This window comes from Salmo salar, chromosome ssa23 (genome assembly GCF_905237065.1).
Source record: "Salmo salar chromosome ssa23, Ssal_v3.1, whole genome shotgun sequence".
Lineage (NCBI taxonomy): Eukaryota > Metazoa > Chordata > Actinopteri > Salmoniformes > Salmonidae > Salmo > Salmo salar.
This window is the reverse complement of record NC_059464.1, coordinates 13757640-13784253: the sequence shown is the minus strand read 5'-3', so window position 1 is coordinate 13784253 and position 26614 is coordinate 13757640. Positions and strand designations below refer to the sequence as shown.

The following is a 26614-nucleotide window of genomic DNA, read 5'->3' as shown; positions in this document are numbered from 1 at the left end:
CTTATGGGTAAACTATATGCGTATCTTTATGGCCAGCCATCAAATCAAATAAAATCAAATCAAATTTATTTTTATATAGCCCTTCGTACATCAGCTGATATTCTCAAAGTGCTGTACAGAAACCCAGCCTAAAACCCCAAACAGCAAGCAAAGCATGTGAAAGAAGCACGGTGGCTAGGAAAAACTCCCTAGGAAAAACTCCCTAGAAAGGCCAAAAACCTAGGAAGAAACCTAGAGAGGAACCAGGCTATGAGGGGTGGCCAGTCCTCTTCTGGCTGTGCAGGGTGGATATTATAACAGAACATGGTCAAAATGTTAAAATGTTAAAATGTTAAAATGTTCATAAATGACCAGCATGGTCAAATAATAATAATCATAGTAGTTGTCGAGGGTGCAACAAGCACGTCCGGTGAACAGGTCAGGGTTCCATAGCCGCAGGCAGAACAGTTGAAACTGGAGCAGCAGCACGGCCAGGTGGACTGGGGACAGCAAGGAGTCATCATACCAGGTAGTCCTGAGGCATGGTCCTAGGGCTCAGGTCCTCCGAGAGAAAGACAGAAAGAGAGAAAGAGAGAATTAGAGAGAGCATATTTAAATACACACAGGACACCGGATAAGACAAGAGAAATACTCCAGATGTAACAGACTGACCCTAGCCCCCCGACACATAAACTACTGCAGCATAAATACTGGAGGCTGAGACAGGAGGGATCAGAAGACACTGATCCTGCACACATAAAAAAATGACCTACAGTATATTCTTCTATTCTATTTTTAATCCCTTTCTGTTGTTCCTCCCTTTACCCTTGTGTTCATGCCTTTAAACCCCCATCCTCTGTCCCTTCTTTAAACCACCCAAAGTCCCAGTTGTCAGCCCTTTCTTACCCTTAATTCCCTTACACCTGTCTCCCCTCTTCTCTCCTCATTCTCCCTTATTCCTCTGTCCCTGTCTCCCCCTCCCTCTCTCCCTGTCCCTCTCTCCCTCTCCCCCTGTCCCTATCTCCCTCTCTTTCTCCCTCCCCCGCCTTGTTCCCCTCTCCCCCTTTGGGAGACACATGGCGCTACAGCATTCCAGGCGTTCCATTATAACAAGCCACATTCCCTGGAACACTTCCTCGCTCCCATCTGTTCCTGTGGTCCTGGAGGGGTGCAGATATATAGACCCTCCTCTAGTTTGTATGCCTCCTGCCCCCCTACTCCTACTATACCACTCCTTCTCCACCTCCTGCTTCTGTACCCCTCCTCCCCCTCTTAACCCCTATTCTCTCTATATACCTCTCCTACCCCTCCTCTCCTCTGTACCCCTCCTCACCCTCACCCCCAACCCCATCATCCCTCTATATTCCTCCTCACCCCCTCCATAGTATTGATTCTTATCCCTTCAGGGCCACTACAGATCACTCCAACTCCAGCCCTGTACACTGAGTTGTGTTACTAAACACACACACAGGACAGAACAGACTCTTCTATTACCAGACCTGTCACCCCAGTGCTCAGCTGAGCTGGGAAGTGCCCACTGCTTACTGTGCCCACTGCTCATCACAGGAGAGAGGGACAGAAACAGTGGACAGAAGAGAAAGAGGAACTGTATCGATGAGAGATATGGGAGGGAAGGAGAAGAAGATTTTGGGCATAACTGATGTTCCGAAATACCAGGGGTGAGTGTCACTCAATCCAGTTTGCTTTTACAAATGAGCTGTGATAACCGGAAAAAGAAGACTTTGATAATGCAAAACAATAATTCAACCAGTCTGACTTTTTTATACATTTGCATTCTGCTATGAAAACAGATTAGAGCCCTTTAAGTTTAACCTCTTGTTAGCCTTTGTTGTATCTGTGTTGGTCTCTGTTATTCTACAGAGGTTCTATGCAATCCCATGCATGCACAATAACAATGCTATGAACGTTAACACCCCAGCTAGCAAATAACGTTCTGAAATCCATGTGTTTCTCAAAGCTTGGTGAGAGCGTGGTTGTCCTATGGTTATTTTGCATACAACCATCCCATAACTTTCTTGGAATGGTGCAGGATAGTTGCTTGTCTTCGGAACATTCTCAGCACATTTAACATTAACAGAACGTTTCTTAAAAGTTTAAACATGGATACATTTCATTTAAATTGGTTTGACATTGGGAAGTTTCTAAAATAGTTAAGAAAAGTACTGTGGGAATTTCAGTACTTAAGGATAACATTTCACACAGGTTTTCTCATGGTTCTATTTAAAGTCAGTACAACTGCATAACGTTTCCTACATGTTTCCTCATGGTTCTATGTTAAGTAATGTTCTCAAATTATTCCGTGAATGTTAAGAAGCAACGTTCTTTTGTGGGAATTTCAGTGCTTCCACAGAACATTCCCACAAGTTCTGATGTAGTTCTATTTATGGTAATATTTTTACTACATTCTGGAAATGTGCTAAAATATGGTGTAACTTAAGCGATGTTCTCAAAATGTCCAGAGAATATATGGTTGTCTATTATGGCAGTTCTTGGCAATATTCTGGAAATGTAAAAAAAAATGATAATGGAATTCTACATGTTAACATCAAATATCTTTCAATTCCGTTCTTGAATTTTCTATAAAAATCACAAGAAAACGTTTTAAGAATGTTATTTAAAAACATATACTTTCCGTTCTAAGAAAATGAAGAAACATTTCCATAAAAAACACAAGAAAACATTAGTAACGTTCAGAAACGGTTCTAAGAATGTTATTTAAAAACATATATGTACCGTTCTCAGTGTCAACAAAACTATCTGTATCCTTTATCTTGTTAAGCATGTTCAGGTGTGCTAAAATGAACACCTTTGTATGCATAAAAAAACATGGCATGCTAGCTCCATCCTGGTGGTGCGGTGGACTAATTCCTGGGGTAGAGAACAGAAGATCATAGGTTCAAATGCTATGTCAAAATAAATGGTTTCCATGATTAATGCCTAATTCAATGAATGTCCATGTGTCCTACTGTGCTTAGACTTCAAAGAAGTTTACCCAAAATAAGCTAGCAGTGTAATTCAAAATAAAAACATTTTGAGTCTGAAGAACACTTTCAATAATAACCATAGCAAATTTTTCACAACATTAAGAGAATGTTCTCAGAATGCTATTTAATTACCTTCAAATAGCCTCTCTGACAGATACTTTTCCAACCACTTACAAGAAGCCTGATCCAGGCCTATATCAGTCAACCTTTGGATAAGAATGTGATGGTCAATGGTATTGAAGTCCTCGGAAAGGTCTATAAATAAGGCAGCACAATGATTGTTTTGATCCAAGCAATTGAATACATAATCTAAAACAAGCGTAGCAGCTGAAACTGTACTATGTCCTGGTCTAAAACCAGATTGGTGCACATTCTTAACTGAAAGTTAGTCTGGGATTCTAAAACTTTGTAAATTGGACAGTAGTTATCTATGTCAGAAGCATTTCCTCCTTTGTGTAGGGGGAAGGCATGTGCCGCTTTCCAGATCTTAGGGATAACACCAGAAACAACTGTCAAGTTAAAAATATAGGTCAGTGGTTATATAATAAGTGGGGAAGAGAGCTGCGGTAAGAAGGGATCACGTGTATGCTTTTTTTTTTACATCAATCTTTAACAAAGCACTTCATACATCATAGACATCAAAGGGTTGAAATGAAAATAAATAGGTGGCCAGCTGAAGCAAAATGGCTGTTAAAAGCATTACCATTTTCCATTTTGTCTAGAATGGGACCACAGGCTGTCAAAACCTGCTGGGGCAATGAGGGATTGGAGTTTTGTTTCAAATATTCGACCACTTTCCAGAAGTTGGCTGGATTACCACCACTCTCTGAGACACAACTCAAGAAATGTGTTGATTTACTTTTTTAAACCAGGGATAGACATCTATTTCTCAAATGTCTGAAGGACTGCCAATCAGACATAGAATCAGTCCATCTAGCCTTAGCTCAAGCTACATTTCTTTGCTGTAATTTCTCAGACAATTCATGGATAACATCGGTCTTTTACCCTTCATTTTTTTTTGTATGGCACGTTTATCTGCAAAAGTGTTAAACAGGGAAATAAAACAATTAAGAGCCTGATCCGAGGTCAGTGATAGTTGACACAACCCCCCAGTCACTCAACCTCAGCTCAGACAAAAAAAAAAATGCTCATTAAAATTCCCAAAATGTATCTTTGTAATAATGTGTGAGCAAAATGTTGGTAGTTTAACATCTCTTATACAGGCAAAGGAACAATGGTCTCTAAACTCATTGGCAAATATCCCATTGGCTGTAAATTTATGAGAGGCATTAATTAGGATACTATCTAATAGAGTAGATTTCCAGGGTGCTTAAAGTTGGGGTGAGTTGGTTTAGTTATCAGCTGAGTTAGATTTAGCTAGGTACAAATATATTTCAGCCCATCAAATGCTGGCATCAACCAATCTAGATTAAGATCACCCACTATCAGTAAGTCAGATTGAGCATAGTTAGAAAGCAGGTCAAACAATTTTATTTTCTAAGAGGGAGGGCGATTAATTCCCACTAGCTTCAGATTGGCATTTTTACCAAGTCCCACATTTAGGACTAGACATTCAAATTGCTTAAGGACAGAGTTGGTGATGGATACCAACACATTTAAGTAGCTCTTTATGTATATGGCGACACCCCCTCTGCCAACTCTATCATTTAAAAACATTAGAACCAGTCAGATACGCATCAGAGTCCGGAATAGACTTCTTTAGCCAAGATTCAGTTTGACCAGAATGTCCACTTTGGTTTGAAAGGCCGGAGTTACAATAAAATCCATTATCGAAAAATAACTTCTGGCATTTACATGAATCAGTCCAAGGCTGCAGCTGTGGGATTTCAGATCAGCCTGAGTTATAATACACACATGTCATGTTCAACAGGTAACCCCCTACTTTGAAAAATGCCAAATCCTCCAACTTCCAGTAGGGGGCCTAGCCCCCTTCCGGACCACCCCCCAGCCATCCTCACATACTTTGTACTCCCTCATATTTTGGGGGTGCATGTCACCCCTGCTGCCCAGTGTGAGAGGCCTGATAAGGAGGAGGCCATAGTTGGATTTGTCTCCCACTTCAATCTTGGTGGTGACTGAAGCCAAGTGGGTGACTGAAGCCTGCTTGATTGAAGCAGGGTACATGGGTCCCCCTCCTTTCCCACTCCTCTCCCCATCAATCTCTGTAGTTGGTTGCATCTCATAAAGCCTAAGTAATTCACTTTTACGTGATATGATACATGATGTCACATTTTTGTTACTGAATAGTTTTTCCCCCCAAGCATTCGGATGGGACATGAGTGTTACAAATTATACAAATCAATGGGTCCTGCATACTGTAGGGCGGCCGGGTGCCTATATTAGGCTTATGCCTCTAATAATATTTTGATGTAAAATTATGTCTCACCATTATTTCTCAACTTTATTTATCATTAGTGTTAATGTTGATCGATATTTCAGCTATGCTGGCCAATTGTATATGATCAAATAAATGTCTGATCAATGCATCCAATTCTGAACAAATTGTCATTTATAATGTTAATTAAGGCAGAGGCACCAATATATTGCCGAGTACACTAATTGTATACTGTTTTCATGTACATTCCCTTATGTCTACGTTTTTAAGGTGGCCCAGGCTTTACTAATTCTTATGAAGCAAGGTATCACTGAACTGTATTCTGTAATGAGTTACAAAACAATAGAAATGCAATTGTGTATTGCTGCTTTTTGTCTGATATTCAACAGTCCATGATCAGTTCTGTTGACCATGAGATTATTTTGAAGATAATTTTTTTGGAGGCATACTTTTTAGGCGCAGAGTGACATGTCGCCCATTGTTTGCCTTGTCTTCAATTACATGTGGCCATTGTTTACCTTGTTACATGGCAACGACCACAAGGGCGTTTCAAAGAGCTATCAGTCAAAGTGAGCTCATGAATTTAAGCTCCCCGCCCACTCAGGCTTCCTGATAGTTAGAGATGAGAGAAAAAGGTACAATTTCTTCATTTCTGAACATTTTAATAGCATAAAAATATTATAATGTTTTGCTCATTCAAAGGCTATTTTTACTTGGGAAATAGGAGGAATGTGTGGGATCTTTTCTTTCAGTTTTACCAGTCAGCAAATGTATGGCTTCGTTCCTACAACCAAAGTGAAACCAAAAACATGCATTCCCACAACTTCAAAGGAACCAAATGTGCTAGCTGGGACCTCTTTCCCTATGGTGTTGGTTTCATCCCCTGCAAGGTGATAGCTAACAATAAACTCTGCACAGGAACATTCACAGTTTAGCTATCGTAGATTTCATGGTGCCCCATGGAACATTTCATAGATTTTTTTAACTATTGGCATACAGTATAGCCCTTAGTGAGGAATATTAACTTTGTTATGAACCCAAAAACATGATTTGCATGCATGTGAAGTCTTGTTATATCATTTACATGTCAACTCAAAAACAAAAACCAATCAGGAAGGCCCTGCTGCTTGTAACACTGTACTCTGAAGGTAGTCAGCAGGCCACGCTGACAGGAAAGACACTTCATAACTTCATAGCTTTTTAAAGGATGGGTATTTTTTCTCTCTCACAAGATATGTATTAATTTACTACAACACCTTGTTGTCCATATCAAAGAGAATATGGGTTATTAGCATATATACATTTTTGGGAATTCACCTTAAAGATTATATGACAACACAAATCATTGAATATTTGAAGCAAATAATTATTCAACTGCCAGTACTGAACCCTTACTGAATTGAACCTTTGAAATGCAATGATAACAGATGCTATATTGTCTACTTCTCCACTTCTTATAGTTCAATATGCCTCACTTTTTTACTTTATCAATATAATTACTTATACTGCAAATAATAATGGAGCAAATGAGTGCTATAGCACCTGCAGTATAACGCAGAATCTTCAACATCAACACCTACAACTGCTACAGTTTTACATGTCTGCACAGAGAGATGAGGTACACATGCAGAAATTCACAGCAGGGAGATCTGAATGTGAGATTCCATTATGATTATTTTTGGTAATGCCGAATGTGAGTCCATCTGCTGCATACTAAAATAAGGACACTCTCTTCTTTGTTCTCTGCTGTGGAATGGAAAAGTACATTGGTTGGGAGGAGAAGGGTACAGTTACACTTTTCTGCAAGGTTGCTTGGCTGTCGCCGGTGTGAAGGCTGAGGAACGAGTGTGTTTGTGTGTGTTTTTGTGTTTGTGTGTGTGAGCGAGATAGAAGAGATAGATAGAGAAAGAGCTACCAAGAGGGAAAGAGTCAAGTGCAAGTGTGGAATTATTTAAGATACTATTTGAAGATGGTTTCAGATGGTTTCATGTGCCTTCATGTGTGTTTGCCGCATACATGCAGGCCTATAGACTTGGGGTTAGGTTATGGAGCATTTAGGTGTTGTAATCATATACACCCCCAGTCCAGCCTTTCAATAAGAGTGACGGTGATGATACTGTGATACTCTGATGTGTGTGTGTGTGTGTGTGGGTGTGTGTGGGTGTGTGGAGGAATGTTGTTGGCTTGAATGGAGAAAATAAACTTGCTGATGGCTCACATATTCAATTTATTTGGCATTAACCTACTATTAATTAGTGAAGTGGACTCTGTCACAGTGTCAGTTAGAGAGATAACGTCACACAATCACACATCCTCTCTTTGAGGGCCTCTAAAGAGAGGGGACAAGGGACAAACACAATCTACTTGGCCTCCTTTGGGATCTTTCTGGTAAACTGTGTTCATGTTTGGATAGTGTCGTCAATTAGTCCGGGGGTATTTGGAGATCTACACATTAGACTCTGGCTAAAGGCCTGGGAGCTGCCAGTTAGATCTACACGTTAGTCTCTGGGCTAAAAGCCTGGGAGCTGCTAATCAAATCTACACGTTAGTCTCTGGGCTAAAAGCCTGGGAGTTGCCAGTCAGATCTACACATTTGTCTCTGGGCTAAAAGCCTGGGAGCTGCCAGTCAGATCTACACATTAGTCTCTGGGTTAAAAGCCTGGGAGCTGCCAGTCAGGGCCAAAACTGGATAAAAAACTTGGCAGCTGCTAATGGGGATCCCTAATAAATAAACTCAGCAAAAAAAGAAACGTCCTCTAACTGTCAACTGCGTTTATTTTCAGCAAACTTAACATGTGTAAATATTTGTATGAACAGAACAAGATTCTACAACTGAGACATAAGCTGAACAAGTTCCACAGACATGTGACTAACAGAAATGGAACAATGTGTCCCTGAACAAAGGGGGGGGGGTCAAAAACAAAAGTAACAGTAATAGTCAGTATCTGGTGTGGCCACCAGCTGCATTAAGTACTGCAGTGCATCTCCTCCTCATGGACTGCACCAGATTTGCCAGTTCTTGCTGTGAGATGTTACCCCACTCTTCCACCAAGGCACCTGCAAGTTACGGGACATTTCTGGGGGGAATGGCCCTAGCCCTCACCCTCCGATCCAACAGGTCCCAGACGTGCTCAATGGGATTGAGATCCGGGCTCTTCGCTGGCAATGGCAAACACTGACCTTCCTGTCTTGCAGGAAATCACCCACAGAACGAGCAGTATGGCTGATGGCATTGTCATGCTGGAGGGTCATGTCAGGATGAGCCGGCAGGAAGGGTACCACATGAGGGAGGAGGATGTCTTCCCTGTAAAGCACAGCGTTGAGATTGCCTGCAATGACAACAAGCTCAGTCCGATGATACTGTGCCACACCTCCCCAGAACATGACGGACCCTCCACCTCCAAATTGATCCCGCTCCAGAGTACAGGCCTTGGTGTAACGCTCATTCCTTCGACAATAAACACGAATCCGACCATCACCCCTGGTGAGACAAAACCGCAACTCGTCAGTGAAGAGCACTTTTTGCCAGTCCTGTCTGGTCCAGCGTCTATGGGTTTGTGCCCATAGCCGACGTTGTTGCCGGTAATGTCTGGTGAGGACCTGCCTTACAACAGGCCTACAAGCCCTCAGTCCAGCCTCTCTCAGCCTATTGTGGACAGTCTGAGCACTGATGGAGGGATTGTGCATTCCTGGTGTAACTCGGGCAGTTATTGTTGCCATCCTGTACCTGTCCTGCAGGTGTGATGTTCGGATGTACAGATCCTGTGCAGGTGTTGTTACAGGTGGTCTGCCATTGCGAGGATGATCAGCTGTCTGTCCTGTCTCCATGTAGTGCTGTCTTAGGCATCTCACAGTACGGACATTGCAATTTATTGCCCTGGCCACATCTGCAGTCCTCATGCCTCCTTGCAGCATGCCTAAGGCATGTTCACGCAGATGAGCAGGGACCCTGGGCATCTTTCTTTTGGTGTTTTTCAGAGTCAGTAGAAAGGCCTCTTTAGTGTCCTAAGTTTTCATAACTGTGACCTTAATTGCCTACCGTCTGTAAGCTGTTAGTGTCTTAGCGACCGTTCCACAGTTGCATGTTCATTAATTGTTTATGGTTCATTGAGCAAGCATAGGAAACAGTGTTTAAACCCTGTACAATGAAGATCTGTGAAGCCCCCTTGAGGAATATTCAGGTCCCTGAGGTTCTCTGCGGTCTGTTCTGGTCTGCGTCCTAAGTGGCTCCCTATCCACAGGCCTCACAAGACTTGTCTGAAGGTCCCCCGGTACTAGGTGAAAAAAATGAATGGAAGTACATTATATGGACACTGTTTAGTGACAAAAATAAGGGGTTAAATAGATGTAAAAAAATATAACAAATGTTTCCTAATCTTTCTTGTATCTCTCAGATATAGGAAATACACTTCAGAACAAACTTCCTTTAGATTTTTTCGGGGGGGCTATCTGTTGTTCCAAGTATTGAATCTATTTTCACATTACTCTCCCCTTGTACCGTAAAATAACTACACACCCTCCCCTCCCATAGAAAACTAAAAATAATGTTTACGACCACAAATAAAAATAACTGTAGCGACCCTGTGTTTATAAACGTAGATATCAACTTTGCCACTTCCGCATGCTTTTGTGACACAGTCAATGCCACGCAGGGCTATGGGCCAGAAGGTTGAGGGTTCACCGACCACCGCAAACGACCTCACTCTCCCTGCCTGTTCCATTAATTACAGTACGATCAGAGGCAGCTGCAGGCAATGATCAGCTAGGGGGAAATCAGACTTTCAACATTTTGATGCCATATTTATAATAATGTAAAATATATGCAACACATTTTCCGCCAACAGGTTTCTGTACCAATGCAGCACACAACCAATAAACAAAGCATACCGACTTCGGGAACTTCAATATCATAGTTTGCATTTTCAACACCACAGTAAATAGACTATGTCAATCTCAACAACCAGAAAACATTTACATTTACGTCATTTAGCAGACGCTCTTATCCAGAGCGACTTACAGTAGTGAATGCATATGCCCTCCCAGGCTCACCCATGGCTGCGCCCCTTCCAAGTCATGTGAAATCTATAGATTAGGGCCTGATTTCCTTATATGAACTGAAACTCAGTAAAATCTTAGAAATTGTTGCATGTTGTGTTTATATTTTTGTCCAGTATATTTTGGACAAATGTTCGTATGCCTACAGGAGCCCTTTCTAGCAGGCTAATTAGATTAAAACATTGTGACTGGTTGTATTTATGCCACATATAAAAGCTAATGCATTTAAAAAGTTAAATGATACATATTTAGGATATATTGAAGCATTAGGTTCTAGGTGCGCGAGGAACCTTGGAGAAGAGAAGAAGAGACAGGCAGAAGACACACATTAAACTTTACAGAATAACTGGTCCTGCCGGGACATACATTATATATACAAAAGTATGTGGACACCCCTTCAAATGAGTGGATTCGGCTATTTCAGCCACACCCTTTGCTGACAGGTGTATAAAAATGAGCACACAGCCATGCAATCTCCTTTGACAAACATTGGCAGTAGAATGGCATTGCTGAAGATGTCAGTGACTTTCAAAGTCTGGGACTTATAAACAAAGTCTGGGACTTATTTCCATTGTGGTCCTCGTGAAGCAAGATGGCTAGGTAAGATCGAACACGGTTGAACACAGTAGGACAGCGAGATAATAAAACAAAAAACAAAGAAGAACATCTATCTCATCATTGCAGTTACATCCTAGGGGTCATTCATATGGGCACAAAATACAGTTTTTTACTTTATTTTTAAAGCTGCCCAGAGAGGACGTCATTTTTATGGGAAGAGGCAACTCATTCCACTCTGAGGCTCCAGTATACAATAAATGACCTTTCCCAGCATTATACCTGAACCTGTATAAGCACACATTAGCAACACCTGATCTGGTGCTGTGAATGTGTGCATTCCTAAAACATGGAAAGTAATCAGTTAGATATCTGGGCGCAGAACCATAAATACTCCTGTAAACCAAACCCAGTCTAATCTGGGACACCCAAGCCTCAACAGGCAGCCAGTTGAGTTCCTGAAAGCAGCTCCTGCCTATCTGAGTATGTGAACTCACCTTCAATACTACCCTGGTCAACTTATTCTGGGCTATCTGGAGCTTCCCCTTCATAAGCTTAGATAGAAGTACTAGCGTAGTCAAAATGTCATTGAATGAGGGCAGTGGCTTGCACTTTCATGGAGTCCTTATCAAGCAGCTTGGACTTTCTCGACCACATTTTGTCCTGTCATCAACCTTCCCTAGCACTTTAGTGGCCATGCTCACACCTCCCAAGCTTCCATCAAGGATGCATCCCAGGTAGCTATCAGATGTTTTAGTAGTCAGCACCTCAACCCGAACTCCGCTCTGATTTCAGAGGACCTACTCAATTTAGGTCTGGATGCAAAAACAATTCCCTCAGTTTGACCTAAGTGCAGAGATAGCTTATTATCTCCAATCCCTTTGCTAATGTTAGTAAGCTCTGTGCTAAATATGCTCTCCAACATAGTTTTACTTTTGTGACACACCAGAAGTGTAGAGTCATATGCATAAAGAAAAAGACGACAAGAACAACCATCTTTCATATTGTTAATATACAGTAAAAACAGTAGAGACCCAAGCACCCTCCCCTGCAGAATGTCACAACTCATTGGTTTAGCCTGACACAATGAACCATTAACCTCTACTACTTGCTCCCTACTTGATAAATAGGACTACAGTGGTTAACTGTATCAAAGGCCTTTTGTAGGTCAAGCAGTACCATTCCACAGAGATTTACCTCATCAATCTCTTTCCAGACAAATCAAATCAAATCAAATGTTATTTGTCACATGCGCCGGTGTAGACCTTATAGTGTAGACCTTATAGTGAAATGCTTACTTACAAGCCCTTAATCAACAATGCTGTTTTAAGACAAATAAGTGCTAAGAAAGTATTTACTAAAATAAACTAAAGTAAAAAATAATCAAAAATAAATAAAAAAATGAAAGAGCAACAATATAATAACATAAGTGTAGGCTATATACAGCGGTTACCGGTAGAGAGTCAATGTGGGGGGTCACAGGTTAGTTGAGGTAATTGAGGTAATATGTACATGTAGGTAGAGGTAAAGTGACTATGCATAGATAATAAACAGAGAGTAGCAGCAGTGTAAAAATGGGGATGGGGGTAATGCAATAGTCTGGGTAGCCATTTGATTAGCTGTTCAGAAGTGTTATGGCTTGGGGATAAAACCTAAACTTGGTGTTCCAGTACCACTTGTCATGCGGTAGCAGAGAGAACAGTCTATGGCTAGGGTGGATGGAGTCTTTGGCAATTTCTAGGGCCTTCCTCTGACACCACTTGGTATAGAGGTCCTGGATGGCAGGAAGCTTGGCCCCAGTGATGTACTGGGCAATACGCACTACCCTCTGTCGTGCCTGCGGTCGGAGGTCGAATAGTTGCCATACCAGGTCGGCGGTGCAACCAGTCAGAATGCTCTTGATGGTGCAGCTGTATAACTTTTTGATGATCTGAGGTCCCGTGCTAAATCTTTTCAGTGTCCTGAGGGGGAATAGGTGTTGTCGTGCCCTCTTCAAGACTGTCTTGGTGTGTTTGGACCATGATAGTTCGTTGGTGACATGGACACCAAGGAACTTGTAGTCAGTCAAGTAAAGTAGACATGAATCAGTGGAGTATGTTTTACTAAAACCTGACTGAAAATCATACATTAGACTTTGTTGACATAATTCATACATTTTCTCATGTACAAATCTCTCCAGGATCTTTGATGTTATACTGAGGATAGATACAGGCCTATAATTCCCAGGGTCAGACTTTATCCCCTTCTAATACAGAGGTATAACTTTTGTGTGTTTCATGTCCCTGGGAAAGAAGCCTTGTTCAAGAGAGTGATTAACGACATGCGTAATACAAGAGGCAATTTGCTCAGCAGAATCTATGTGAAACCTTGCAGGAATAGTATCCAGGCCTGTGTCTTCTTATATAATGTAGAAGTTACATTAAATGTTGAAAAATAAACAGTGTGTGGAACAGGACAGAAATAGCCAGGAAGAACAGGTGCGTTCCTGACAGGCTGTGTGGTTTCAACACTGCTGACTGAGATTGTCTTGAAATCCAACACTGAGATATAGTCCCTTGATTCTGAGGAAGAAGAAATAGGACCTTGAGGGGGAGGTTTAGGATGGGACGGAGACGGTAGGACTAGTGATAACCTGAACCTGCAGACCACTGGCCCTTGATGACGTCTGTAAAATCCTTTATGAACACTAATGAGCCGAGCCAAGCTGCACTGTTCTGGCCTGCTCATGAATACACTGTAGTTGCTGGAACCCTGCTGGAAAGGACAGTGTAATAAGATAATATCTACACCAGTGCAGTATGATTAGGGTCAGCACAATACCAACTTGAGCCTGCTTACCACTTGCTGATCTGGTGATATAAGTGTCTCACAGACTCATGCAAGTTTAGGAACTATTAAGAATAATTTGAAGTTGTTGTTTGGAACAGTCAAGTTCCCAAATCATCAAAACCAGCCAAAATTGGGTTTCCTGAAAGCACTAAGATCATCTTACATCTATTATAGGCAACGGACAAAAATTATGTTACTTAGTGTTTCGAAGCTTTGTAGAAACTCACCCCAAAGGACTTGTCATGCTATATACACTTGTTGAGATTACCTTTGTAATTGTAAAGCCTGGGACATCATTGCCGCTATGCAGTTACATACAATGAGTGTACAAAACATTAGCAACACCTGTCCATGACATAGACTGACCAGGTGATTCCAGCTGAAAGCTATGATCCCTTGTTGATGTAACTTGTTAAATCCATAATTGAGACATGAATTGTATGTGTGCCATTCAGAGGGTATCAGTATAGAATAGATGCCTCCTCCGTATCATCACTCAACAGAGTTAGATTGTAAAACTGTCCCACTGGCATGGAGGATTAGCAAGATTAGTGAGGGAGAGCTTTACAGCTACCGGTATTTCAAAGCACTGCCATCATCTCCAGATATAGACTGCTTCAACAGAGCTGGAAACTGATGGATGATTGAATGATACTGTATTAGGACCTGTAAATGTGCAATTCAGTATCAGATGAGAAAAACAAATTCCCTCTCAGGAGCATTAAAATAGTATAATATTTGATTCTATTTCTAACTGATCTCATTTTGTTTGTTTGTTTGACGTTGCTGCTGTAGGTCAGATAAGAAGCCTCCTCCGTGCTCTGAGGGTTGTAGTAGTGAGTCGACCTCAGGAAGCAGGAAGCAATATGGAAGAGTCCATCAGACCCAGACGTCGGGGCTGCCATGGTCCCAGCCCTGCTCCAACTCCTCCCCTGCTGGGGACAAGATGGAGCGGCTAAAGGTGATCCGTAACCATAGCAACAGCCTCCGCCTGGGTCGTCTGGCGTTCTTCAGACACCTGGAGAAGGTGGAGACCATGAGGATCTTCTGGGAGCTGAAGCACGTGGAGCTGGAGGGAGACCCACAACAGGTAGGCCTTACGCCCGACCACTCACCTGTACTCCTCATCTTCTGCTCTGTACCCCCAAACCTCATTCATACCCTAACCCTCTTATATACTCTAACCTATACCCATCCATCCTCTTACCCTTTACCCTCGACAGCTAGGGTCTTCACCCCATTCCTCACCTGTATCAAATCAAAGTTTACTGGTCGCCTACACAGATTTGCAGATGTTATTGCAGGTGCAGCGAAATGCTTGTGTTTCTAGCTCCAACAGTCCTGTATAGAGTAAGGCTATCACCCCAGATCCTCACCTATATCCCTCTCCAAAAGGTAAGTCTTGCAACCAAAGCCTCACCTGCACCTGTACCCCTCATCTCCTCACCTGTACCCCCTCATCCTCTCATCTCATCTCAACCCCAAACCCCGATTCATACCCAGCAGCTTACCACCCTGCATCCCACTGCTGGCTTGCCTCTGAAGCTAAGCAGCTTTGGTCCTGGTCAGTCCCTGGATGGGAGACCAGCTGCTGCTGGAAGTGCTGTTGGAGAGCCAGTAGGAGCAATGGTGGGAAAAGTACACAATTGTAATACTTGAGTAAAAGTAAAGTTATGTTAATAGAAAATGACTGAAGTGAAAGTCACCCATTAAAATACTACTTGAGTAAAAGTCAAAAAGTATTTGGGTAAAAATATACTTAAGTATCAAAAGTACATGTAATTGCTAAAATATACTTGAGTAGTGAAAGTATATTTTACAGATAGCCAGTGGCACACTCCAACACTCCAACCTAATTTACATAATTTAATGAGTCCGCCAGATCAGATGCAATAGGGATGACCAGGGGTTTTCTCTTGATCAGTGTGTGAATTGGACCAGTTCCCTGTCCTGCTAAGCATTCCAAATGTAATGAGTACTTTTGGGTGTCAGGGAAAATGTATGGAGTAAAAAGTACATCATTTTCTTTAGGAATGTAGTGAAGTAAAGGTAAAAGTTGTCAAAAATAGAAATAGTAAAGTACAGATACCCCCAAAAACTACTTAAGTAGTACTTTAAAGTATTTTTACTTAAGTACTTTACACCACTGAGTAGGAGGCACTACAGGCAATAGTTAGGCACTATAGGCTAATGATCATTTAACTGATGTCAGACAATACATTGCGCACTTGATCTCCCACACCCAGCAGAGAACTGCACTCAGCTTGCATTTTGACTCACAGCCATAGCCTTGTCTACAGTTGAAGTTGGAAGTTTACATACACTTAGGTTGGAGTCATTAAAACTCGTTTTTCAACCACTCCACAAATTTCTTGATAACAAACTATAGTTTTGGCACGTTGGTTAGGACATCTACTTTGTGCACGACACAAGTCATTTTTACAACAATAGTTTACAGACAGATTATTTCACTTATAATTCACTGTATCAAAATTCCAGTGGGACAGAGGTTTACATACACTAAGTTGACTGTGCCTTTAAAAAGCTTGGACAATTCCAGAAAATGATATCATGACTTTAGAAGCTTCTGATATTCTATTTGACATCATTTGAGTCAATTGGAGGTGTACCTGTGGATGTATTTCAAGACCTACCTTCAAACTCAGTGCCTCTTTGCTTGACATCATGGGAAAATCAAAAGAAATCAGCCAAGACCTCGGAAAAAAATTGTAGACCTCCACAAGTCTGGTTAATACTTGGGAGCAATTTCCAAATGCCTGAAGGTACCACGTTCATCTGTACAACAATAGTACGCAAGTATAAACACCATCGGACCACGCAGCCATCATACCACTCAGGAAGGAGACGCGTTCTGTCTCCTAGAGATGAATGTACTTTGGTGCAAAAAGTGCAAATGAATCCCAGAACAACAGCAAATGACCTTGTGAAGATGCTGGAGGAAACGTGTACAAAAGTATCTATATCCACAGTAAAAGGAGTCGTATATCGACATAACCTGAAAGGCCACTCAGCAAGGAAGAAGCCAATGCTACAAAAACGTCATGAAAAAAGCCAGACTACGGTTTGCAACTGCACATGGGGACAAAGATCGTACTTTTTGGAGAAATGTCCTCTGGTCTGATGAAACAAAAATAGAACTGTTTGGCCATAATGACCATCGTTATGTTTGGAGGAAAAAGGGGGAGGCTTGGAAGCCAAAGAACACCATCCCAACCGTGAAGCACGGGGACGGCAGCATTATGTTGTGTGGCTGCTTTGCTGCAGGAGGGCCTGGTGCACTTCACAAAATAGATGGCAACATGAGGACGGAAATTATGTGGATATATTGAAGCAACATCTCAAGACATCAGTCAGGAAGTTAAAGCTTGGTCGCAAATGGGTCTTCCAAATGGACAATGACCCCAAGCATACTTCCAAAGTTGTGGCAAAATGGCTTAAGGACAACAAAGTCAAGGTATTGGAGTGGCCATCACAAAGCCCTGACCTCAATCCCATAGAAAATGTGTGGGCAGAACTGAAAAGCGTGTGTAAGCAAGGAGGCCTACAAACCTGACTGTTACACCAGCTCTGTCAGGAGGAATGGGCCAAAATTCACCCAACTCATTGTGGGAAGCTTGTGGAAGGCTACCCGAAACGTTTGACCCAAATTAAACAATTTAAAGGCAATGCAACCAAATACTAATTGAGTGTATGTAAACTTCTGACCCACTGGGAATGTGATGAAAAAAATAATAGCTGAAATAAATAATTCTCTCTACAATTATTCTGACATTTCAAATTCTTAAAATAAAGTGGTGATCCTAACTGACCTAAGACAGGGATGTTTTACTAGGATTAAATGTCAGGAATTGTGAAAAACTGAGTTTAAATGTATTTGGCTAGGGTGGATGTAAACTTCCGACTTCAACTGTATATAGGCTATGGCTGCCTATTATGATTATTGCTGTTAAATTAGGAACTGAATGAGTAGTGTTTGGTCTGATACTATTTTGAAAGCCAAGAAGAAAAATGAAAAAATGAAAAATAAAGTACATCACAATTATATATTTTACTTTATGGGGTCTGAATGCTGAGTTAACCTCTACGGGATCGGTGTGCCCCCACTCCCCCGCGCGGGACGGTTGAGCTAATGTAGGCTAATGTGTATAGCATGAGGTTGTAAGTAACAAGAAAACTTTCCAGGACATAGATTCTTTTTATTTAGCGATTTCAAGCGCCTTATCCAGAAGCGACTTACAGTAGTGAATGCATACATTTCATACAATTTCATACATTTTTATCTGTGCTGGCCCCTGCCCCTGGTGTTGCAAACACCATACTCCTCATACCAGAGGTTATCTTATATGGGCAGAAAGCTTAAATTTGTGTTAATCTAACTGTTAATCTAGTTATGATAGTGAAATAATACCATGCTATCGTTTTAGGAGATTGCATATTTATTAACTTGAAAATGTATCAATAAACCAATTAGGCACATTTGGGCAGACTTGATACAACATTTTGAAAATAAATGCAATGATTCATTGGATCAGTCCAAAACTTTGCACACACACTGCTAATTTGTACCTAACCTGAAATAATACATTATGGCCTTTCTCTTGCATTTCAAAGATGATGACATTTTTTTTTGTTTTTTTCTTTGTATTATCTTTCACCAGATCTAATGTCTTACATTATCCTACATTAATTTCCACAAACGTCAAAGTGTTTCCTTTCAAATGGTATCAAGAATATAGATATCCTTGCTTCAGGTCCTGAGCTACAGGTAGTTAGATTTGGGTATGTCATTTTAGGCAAAAATTTAAAAATAGGGTCAGATCCTTTTAAGGCTTCCAAGCTTGCTAGGACAGACCAGATACAACTTCAATTAGCACTGAGGTGTGAAGTGAGAGGTGTCGATGCCTTTGGGCCCAACAAGTGGCAGGAGTTTCTCGCAGCCTGCTCCACCAAAATCCAGAGATCTTTGAAGTCCCCTCCCGCTGTTCAGAGACCATCCACTGCCATCTTCTACAAGAAATCTACCTCCAGAAATGAAAGCTTCTCCCAAGAGGGTGTGACACCTACTCCCGTTGCCTGCTGCACTGCTGCTTGGATTCCACCTGGTGATCTGTTAACCATCTGCCCTGGCCTGTCTCCCCCTGTCTGCTACAGGTACCTCTGCCACACTCCCCCCTCTCTCCCGAGCTTTCGCTCGGCTCCAACACGTACGCAATGTTGGGGCGAGGGACTCTGAACTCACAATGGCCAAGTTGTTATATATTAAAAAAATTATTGTGCATTTTGATATTTTTCTATTTGCTTTTTGACTCCTACATGCTTTGTTGACTATGAACTTTCTTTGTTACCCAACCATGGGACAGACTATGTTTGTTCCCACACTCGGGACTCTGACTCTCTATAGTAACACAGACTTTTGTTCTCCCATCCTATTCTAACCACCTCTCGCCGGCTTTACATTCATGTTGCCTGATGAAATTGCAATCTGTCCATAGGACCACTTTGAGCCGTACACTCCACAGAGCTGGGCCTTACGGAAGAGTGGCCAGAAAAAAGATTTGCGAACATGTTTGGTGTTTGCCAAAAGGCATATGGGAGACTCCCCAAACAAATGGAAGAAGGTACTAGGGTCAGATGAGACTAAAATTGAGCTTTTTGGCCATCAAGGAAAACACTATGTCTGGCACAAACCCAGCACCTCTCATCACCCCGAGAAATCCATCCCCACTGTGAAGCACGGTATTGCTGTGGGCATGATTTTCATCGGCAGGGACTGGGAAACTGGTCAGAATTGAAGGAATGATGGATGCGCTAAATACAGGGAAATTCTGTTTCAGTCTTCCAAATATTTGAGACTGGGACGGAGGTTAACCTTCCAGCAGGACAATGACCCTAAGCATACTACTAAAGCAACACTCGAGCGGTTTAAGGGGAAACATTTAAATGTTTTGGAATGGCCTAGTTAATGCCCAGACCTCAATCCAATTGAGAATCTGCGGTATGACTTAAAGATTGCTGTGCACCAGCGGAACCCATCCAACTTGAAGGAGCTGGAGCAGTTTTGCCTTGAAGAATGGGCAAAAATCCCAGTGGCTAAGCTTATAGAGACATACCCCAAGAGACTTGCAGCTGTAATTGCTGCAAAAGGTGGCTCTACAAAGTATTAACTTTGGGGGTGTGAATATTCCGTTTTTTTGACTTATTTCTTGTTTGTTTCACAAGAAAAAGTATTTTGCATCTTCAAAGTGGTAGGCATGTTGTGTAAATCAAATGATACAAACCCCCCAAAAATCTATTTTAATTCCAGGTTGTAAGGCAACAAAATTGGAAAAATGCTAAGGGGGTGAAAACTTTTGCAAGTCACTGTAATATTGATGATGTGGTTGTTACTGACAAGAAGCACATAGCTGAGCTCTTTAATCACCACTTCATTATGTCAGCATTCCTATTTGACTCAGCCATGCCACCTTGCCCATCTAACATTTCCTCATCTCCCACCTCTTCTAATGCTTCTAGCCCCGATGCTCCTCCCTCTTTTCCCCCTGGCCCATAACAAAGTTTCGCCCTGCAGGCGGTCACTGAGTCTGAGGTGCTAAAGGAGCTCCTTAAACTTGACCCCCAAAAGACATCTTGGTCAGATGGTTAGACCCTTTCTTCTTTAAGGTTGCTGCCCCTATCATCGCCAAGCCTATCGATTGACCTTTTGAGAGTCTCTCCTCTCTGGGGAGGTTTCCATTGCTTTGAAGGCAGCCATGGTTCGTTCTTTATTTAAAGGGGGAGATCAAGCTGATCCTAACTGTGATATGCCTATTTCTATTTTGCCCTGTTAATCAAAAGTGTTGGAAAAAATGTGTCAATAATGAACTGATCGGCTTTCTTGATGTCTATAGTATTCTCTCTGGTATGCAATCTGGTTTCCGCTCAGGTTAAGAATGTGTCACTGCATCCTTAAAGGTCCTCAATGATGTCATCATCACCCTTGATTCTAAGTAATGTTGTGCTGCTATTTTTATTGACTTGGCCAAGGCTTTTGATACGGTGGAGCATTCCATTCTTGTGGGCCGGCTAAGGAGTATTGGTGTCTCTGAGGGGTCTTTGGCCTGGTTTGCTAACTACCTCTCTCAAAGAGTGCAGTGTATCAGATCTGCTGTCTCAGCCACTGCCTGTCACCAAGGGAGTACCCCAAGGCTCGATCCTAGGCCCCACGCTCTTCTCAATTTACATCAACAACATAGCTCATGATACTGTAACATTTCCATCTGTTTAAAGTACATTTGATGACATGATAATGTTGGCAAAGTTGTTTCCTACTAAATCAAATCAAATGTTATTTGTCACATGCGCCAAATACAACAGGTGTAGACCTTACAGTGAAACCGCTAGCGGGACACCTACGACAACATCCGTTGAAATTGCAGAGCGCGAAATTCAAAATACAAAAATCGCAATATTAAACATTCATGAAAATACAAGTGTCTTGCATCATTTAAAAGCCTAACTTCTTGTTAATTCAACCGCGTTGTCAGATTTCAAAAAGGCTTTACGGCGAAAGCATACCATGCGATTATCTGAGGATCAGAAATCACTTACCTTTCAAGATCTTCCTCTGTTTTCAATCCCAAGGGTCCCAGCTACACAATGAATGGTCGTTTTGTTCAATAAAGTCTTTCTTTATATCCAAAAAAGTCAGTTAAGTTGACGCCAATGATCTCAGTAATCCACTCGTTCAACTTGCATACAAACAAATCCAAAAAGCTACTGGTAAAGTTCGTCCAAACAAGTCAAACGATGTTTCTAATGAATCCTCAGGTACTCTAATATCAAAATAAACAATAATATTTAAGACAGAGAATAGTATGTTCAATAGGAAAGATAAATAAGAGCGCGCACCTCATTCACGCGCCAACAAGACTACTTTTCTAATGAGAGACACCTTGGAAAAACTACAACTACTTGTTCATTTTTCAAGAAACAAGCCTGAAACCCTGTCTAAAGACTGTTGACATCTGGTGGAAGCCATAGGAACTGCAATCTGGGTCCTATCTATTTGTATATCCCATAGGCTAGCATTGAAATGGCCTGTGACCTCAAAAAATTAAAATCCTGGATGGATTTTCATCGGGTTTTTGCCTGCCATATCAGTTATTTTATACTCACAGATATTATTGTAACAGTTTTAGAAACGTCAGAGTATTTCCTATCCAATGCTACCAATTATATGCATATCCTAGCTCCTGGGATTGAGTAACAGGCATTTTACTTTGGGCACGTTAATCATCCGAAATTCCGAACACTGCCCTGTATGCCGAAGAAGTTAACCAACAATGCAGTTTTAAGAAAAAAGTCAAAAATAGATGAGTAAAATAAAAAAAATAATAGTAACAAATAATTAAAGAGCATCAGTAAAATAACAATAACGAGGCTATATAAATGGGGTACCGGTACAGAGTCAATGTGCAGGGGCACCGGTTAGTCGAGGTAATATGTACATGTAGGTAGAGTTAAAGTGACTATGCATAGATAATAAACAGAGAGTAGCAGCAGAGTATAAGGGTGGGGTGGGGGGGTGGAGGGGGCGCAATGCAAATAGTCTGGGTAGCCATTTGACTAGCTGTTCAGGCGTCATATGGCTTGGGGGTAAAAGCTGTTAAGTCTGTTGGACCTAGACATGGCGCTCTGTTACCACTTGCCGTGTGGTAGCAGAGAGAACAGTCTATGACTAGGGTGGCTGGAGTCTTCAACAATTTTTAGGGCCTTCCTCTTACACTGCCTGGTATAGAGGTCCTGGATGGCCGGAAGCTTGGCCCCAGTGATGTACTGGGCCATACACACTACCCTCTGTAGTGCTTTGTGGTCGGAGGCCAAGCAGTTGCCATACCAGGCAGTGATGCAACCAGTCAGGATGCTCTCGATGGTGCAGATGTATACATTTTTGAGGATCTGAGGACCCATGACAAATCTTGTGAGTCTCCTGGGGGGGAATAGGCTTTGTCGTGCCCTCTTCACGACCGTGTTGGTGTGTTTGGACCATGATAGTTTGTTGGGGATGTGGACACCAAGGAACTTGAAGCTCTCAACATGCTCCACTACAGCCTCGTCAATGAGATTGGGGGGTGCTCGGTCCTCCTTTTCCTGTAGTCCACAATCATCTCCTTTGTCTTGATCATGTTGAGGGAGAGCTTGTTGTCCTGGCACCACACGACCAGGTCTCTGACATCCCCCCTATAGGCTGTCTCATCGTTGTCGGTGATCAGGCCTACCACTGTTGTGTCATCGGCAAACTTAATGATGGTGTTGGAGTCATGCCTGGCCATGCATTCATGAGTGAACAGGGAGTACAGGAGGGGACTGAGCACGCACCCCTGAGGGGGCCCTGTGTTGAGGATCAGCATGGCGGATGTGTTGTTGCCTACCCTTACCACCTGGGGGGGGGGGCCTGTCAGAAGAAGGTGTTTAGTCCCAGGGTCCTTAGCTTAGTGATGAGCTTTGAGGGCACTATGGTGTTGAACGCTGAGTGTAGTTAATTAATAATAGCATTTTCACATAGGTGTTCCTTTGTCCAGGTTGTAATCGGCAGTGAGGAGTGCAATACAGAATGCATCATCTGTGGGTCTGTTGGGGTGGTATGCAAATTGGAGTGGGTCTAGGGTTTCTGGGATAATGGTGATGATGTGAGCCATTACCAGCCTTTCAAAGCACTTTATGGCTACAGACATTCAGGCAGGTTACCTTAGTGTTATTGGGCACAGGGACTATGTTGGTCTGCTTAAAACATGTTGGTATTACAGACTCAGTCAGAGACAGGTTGAAAATTTCAGTGAAGACAGTTGCCAGTTGGTTAGCGCATGCTCGGAGTACACGTCCTGGTAATCTGTCTGGCCCTACGGCCAATCAAAGGATTTCTGCCAAAACCACTGGGACTATTACCCCTATCTTTACACCCTCACCACCAATACAGCCTTAAAGTGGCCCTGTTGAGGACAAGCATTAAACCGTGTGTTCACTCTCCTATTCAGAGCATTGTTTTTAGCCTGCGGTTATGTATGTGTTTGTTTGTGTGTGTGTGTTTTTCTGTGTATGTGTGCATCACAGGAAGTTGGTGGCACCTTAGTTGGGGAGGACGGGCGTGTTGTAATAGCTGGAGCTGAATAGGTGGAATGGTATCAAATATATCAAACACATGGTTTCCATGTGTTTGATGCCATTTAATTCTCTCTGTTCCAGTCATTATTTTGAGCTGTCCTCCCCTCAGCAGCCTCCACTGGTGTGCATTTATTTCTCTATGTATTCTGTACTGTACAGGCACATGTGCTTTCTTACTGTGGTGTTGTACTGCCCTCTGTTGGTGAAAAATGGCAGCTATATTTACCCTGATGAAGACAGCTTGTCTGTCGAAACGTTGGACCTAACATTTTTTCATCTGAGCTCCTAGAGTGTGCGTCTCTCCTTCATTTATTTTTTTAAGACCTACGTTTACACAACCATCAGTATCACCAGCTTGTTTTACGTAGGATCCCAGCTGCTTTAAATAAGCATCCCAAATGGCACCCTATTGGTCCTGGTCAAAAGTAGTGAATATGGACCAATTTGGGACGTAGCAGGATCTATTCTAGCCTCGCAAGCTGCCTGATCTCACAAGTTTACATGAACGTTCGCTATGTGGAACAGGCCGAACACGCAACACAGCACACACAGGCTGATGTAATACCTCACTTCTAACACTAGTGGAGGCTATGGCTCTGTGAATCTGCATTGAGAGCCCCTCTCACAAGCTGCAGTGGAACTATGGTGAGGACGGCACTGAATCCAGCATATAACTATTTAGAGCCACAAGGTGGTGTCTAGGGACTGAGTAAAATGTAGGGATATTTCACAATAGTTAACCAGAAAGCCACAGTAATGTGCTGCTACTGAACATGCCATAATTGTTTTTTCGCTATACTGTATCTGTGTTGATTTTTTTTACTTGTGCCCATAAGTGTGTGGACTTATGGGCACATAAGTCCCATAAGGAGGTCAGATATCCAAACGAAGTGGTCTCGTCACAGCGATGTATTTTTGTCAGTGTGTACAACTAAAGTAGGCAAAATTATCAAGATCATTTCAAGTAAAATCTCCTTACAAAATAGCTGTTTGTGCACCACAGCAGGCTGAGCAGCAAATGAACTGTGCTCTGCTTTCATTTTCTATTTATACCACTATTTGCCCAAGCAACAGCCAATGAGAGCCCAAGGAAAGGTTCCAATTAGACTCTGGGCTGCATGTAAGTGTAACTCAAGATTCCTGGCTATTTAAATCAGACCTCTCTCTCTCTCTCTCTCTCTCTCTCTCTCTCTCTCTCTCTCTCTCTCTCTCTCTCTCTCTCTCTCTCTCTCTCTCTCTCTCTCTCTCTCTCTCTCTCTCTCTCTCTCTCTCTCTCTCTCTCTCTCTCTCTCTCTCTCTCTTGGCATGGGAAACATATGTTTACATTTGCCAAAGCAAGTGAAATAGATAATAAACAAAAGTGAAATAAACAGTAAACATTCCATTTACTAAAGCTCCAAAAGAATTAATGACATTTAAAATGTCATATTATGTCTATATACAGTGTTGTATTGATGTACAAAAGGAAAAATAAATAAACATAAATAAAGGTTGTCTTTACAATGGTGTTTGTTATTCACTGGTTGCCCTTTTCTTGTGGCAACAGGTCACAAATCTCACTGCTGTGATTGCACACTGTGGTATTTCATGAATAGATATGGAATTTTATCAAAATTGGATTGGTTTTGGAATTCTTTGTGGGTCTGTGTAATCTGAGGGAAATATGTGTCTCTAATATGGTCATACATTTGGCAGGAGGTTAGGAAGTGCAGCTCAGTTTCCACCTTATTTTGTGGGCAGTGTGCACATAGCCTGTCTTCTCTTGAGAGCCAGGTCTGCATTTGGCGGTCATTCTCAATAGAAAGGCTATGCTCACTGAATCTGTACATTATATTTCCTTAATTTTGTGTCAGTCATGGTGATCAGGTATTCTGCCACTGTGTCGTCTCTGTTTAGGGCCAAATAGCATTCTAGTTTGCTCTGTTTTTTGTAAATTCTTTCCAATGTGTCAAGTAATTCTATTTTTCGTTTCTCATGATTTGGTTGGGTCTAATTTTGTTGCTGTCCTTGGGCTCTGTGGGGTCTGTTTGTGTTTGTGAACAGAGCCCCAGGACCAGTTTGCTTAGGGGGCTCTTCTGTTGGTGATGGCTTTGTTAAGGAAGGTTTGGGAATCGCTTCCTTTTAGATGGTTGTAGAATTTAACAGCTCTTTTCTGGATTTCAGCGGGTATCAGCTTAATTCTACTCTGCTTGCATTATTCGTTTTTTTACTCAATTGTCATACTTGAGTAAAAGTAAAGTTAAAGTAAATACTATACATAAAATTCCTTATATTAAGCAAACCAGACGGCACAATTTTTTTAATTTACGGTCAGCCAGGGGCACACTCCAACACTCAGACATAATTTACAAACACAGTATTTGTGTTTAGTGAGTCCGCCAGATCAGAGACAGTAGGGATGACAACGCGTTATATTGATAGGTGCGTGAATTGGACCATATTACTGTCCTGCCTGAGCATTTGAAATGTAACTAGTACTTTTTGGTGTCAGGGAAAATGTTTGGAGTAAAAAGTAAATTATTTTCTTTAGGAATGTAGTGGAGTAAAAGCAAAAGATGTCAAAAATGTAAGTAGTAAAGTAAAGAACAGATACCCCCCAAAAACTACTTAAGTAGTACTTTAAAGTATTTTTACTTAAGTACTTTACATGTCCCATGTTTCATGAGCTGAAATA

General features: G+C 41.9%; 1 protein-coding gene across 1 annotated transcript in view; it reads left to right on the top strand.

The window, feature by feature from the left end:
• The first annotated feature begins 1384 nt into the window (after positions 1 to 1384).
• The window catches only part of LOC106584199 (myosin light chain kinase family member 4), a 70863-nt gene continuing 45633 nt past the window's right edge, over positions 1385 to 26614 (top strand). Inside the window, exons 1-2 of the mRNA XM_014169208.2 lie at positions 1385 to 1658; positions 14575 to 14869. Coding sequence (XP_014024683.1) covers positions 1594 to 1658; positions 14575 to 14869 — 360 coding nt within the window. The 5' untranslated portion in view covers positions 1385 to 1593. The remainder of the gene's footprint in view (positions 1659 to 14574; positions 14870 to 26614) is intronic.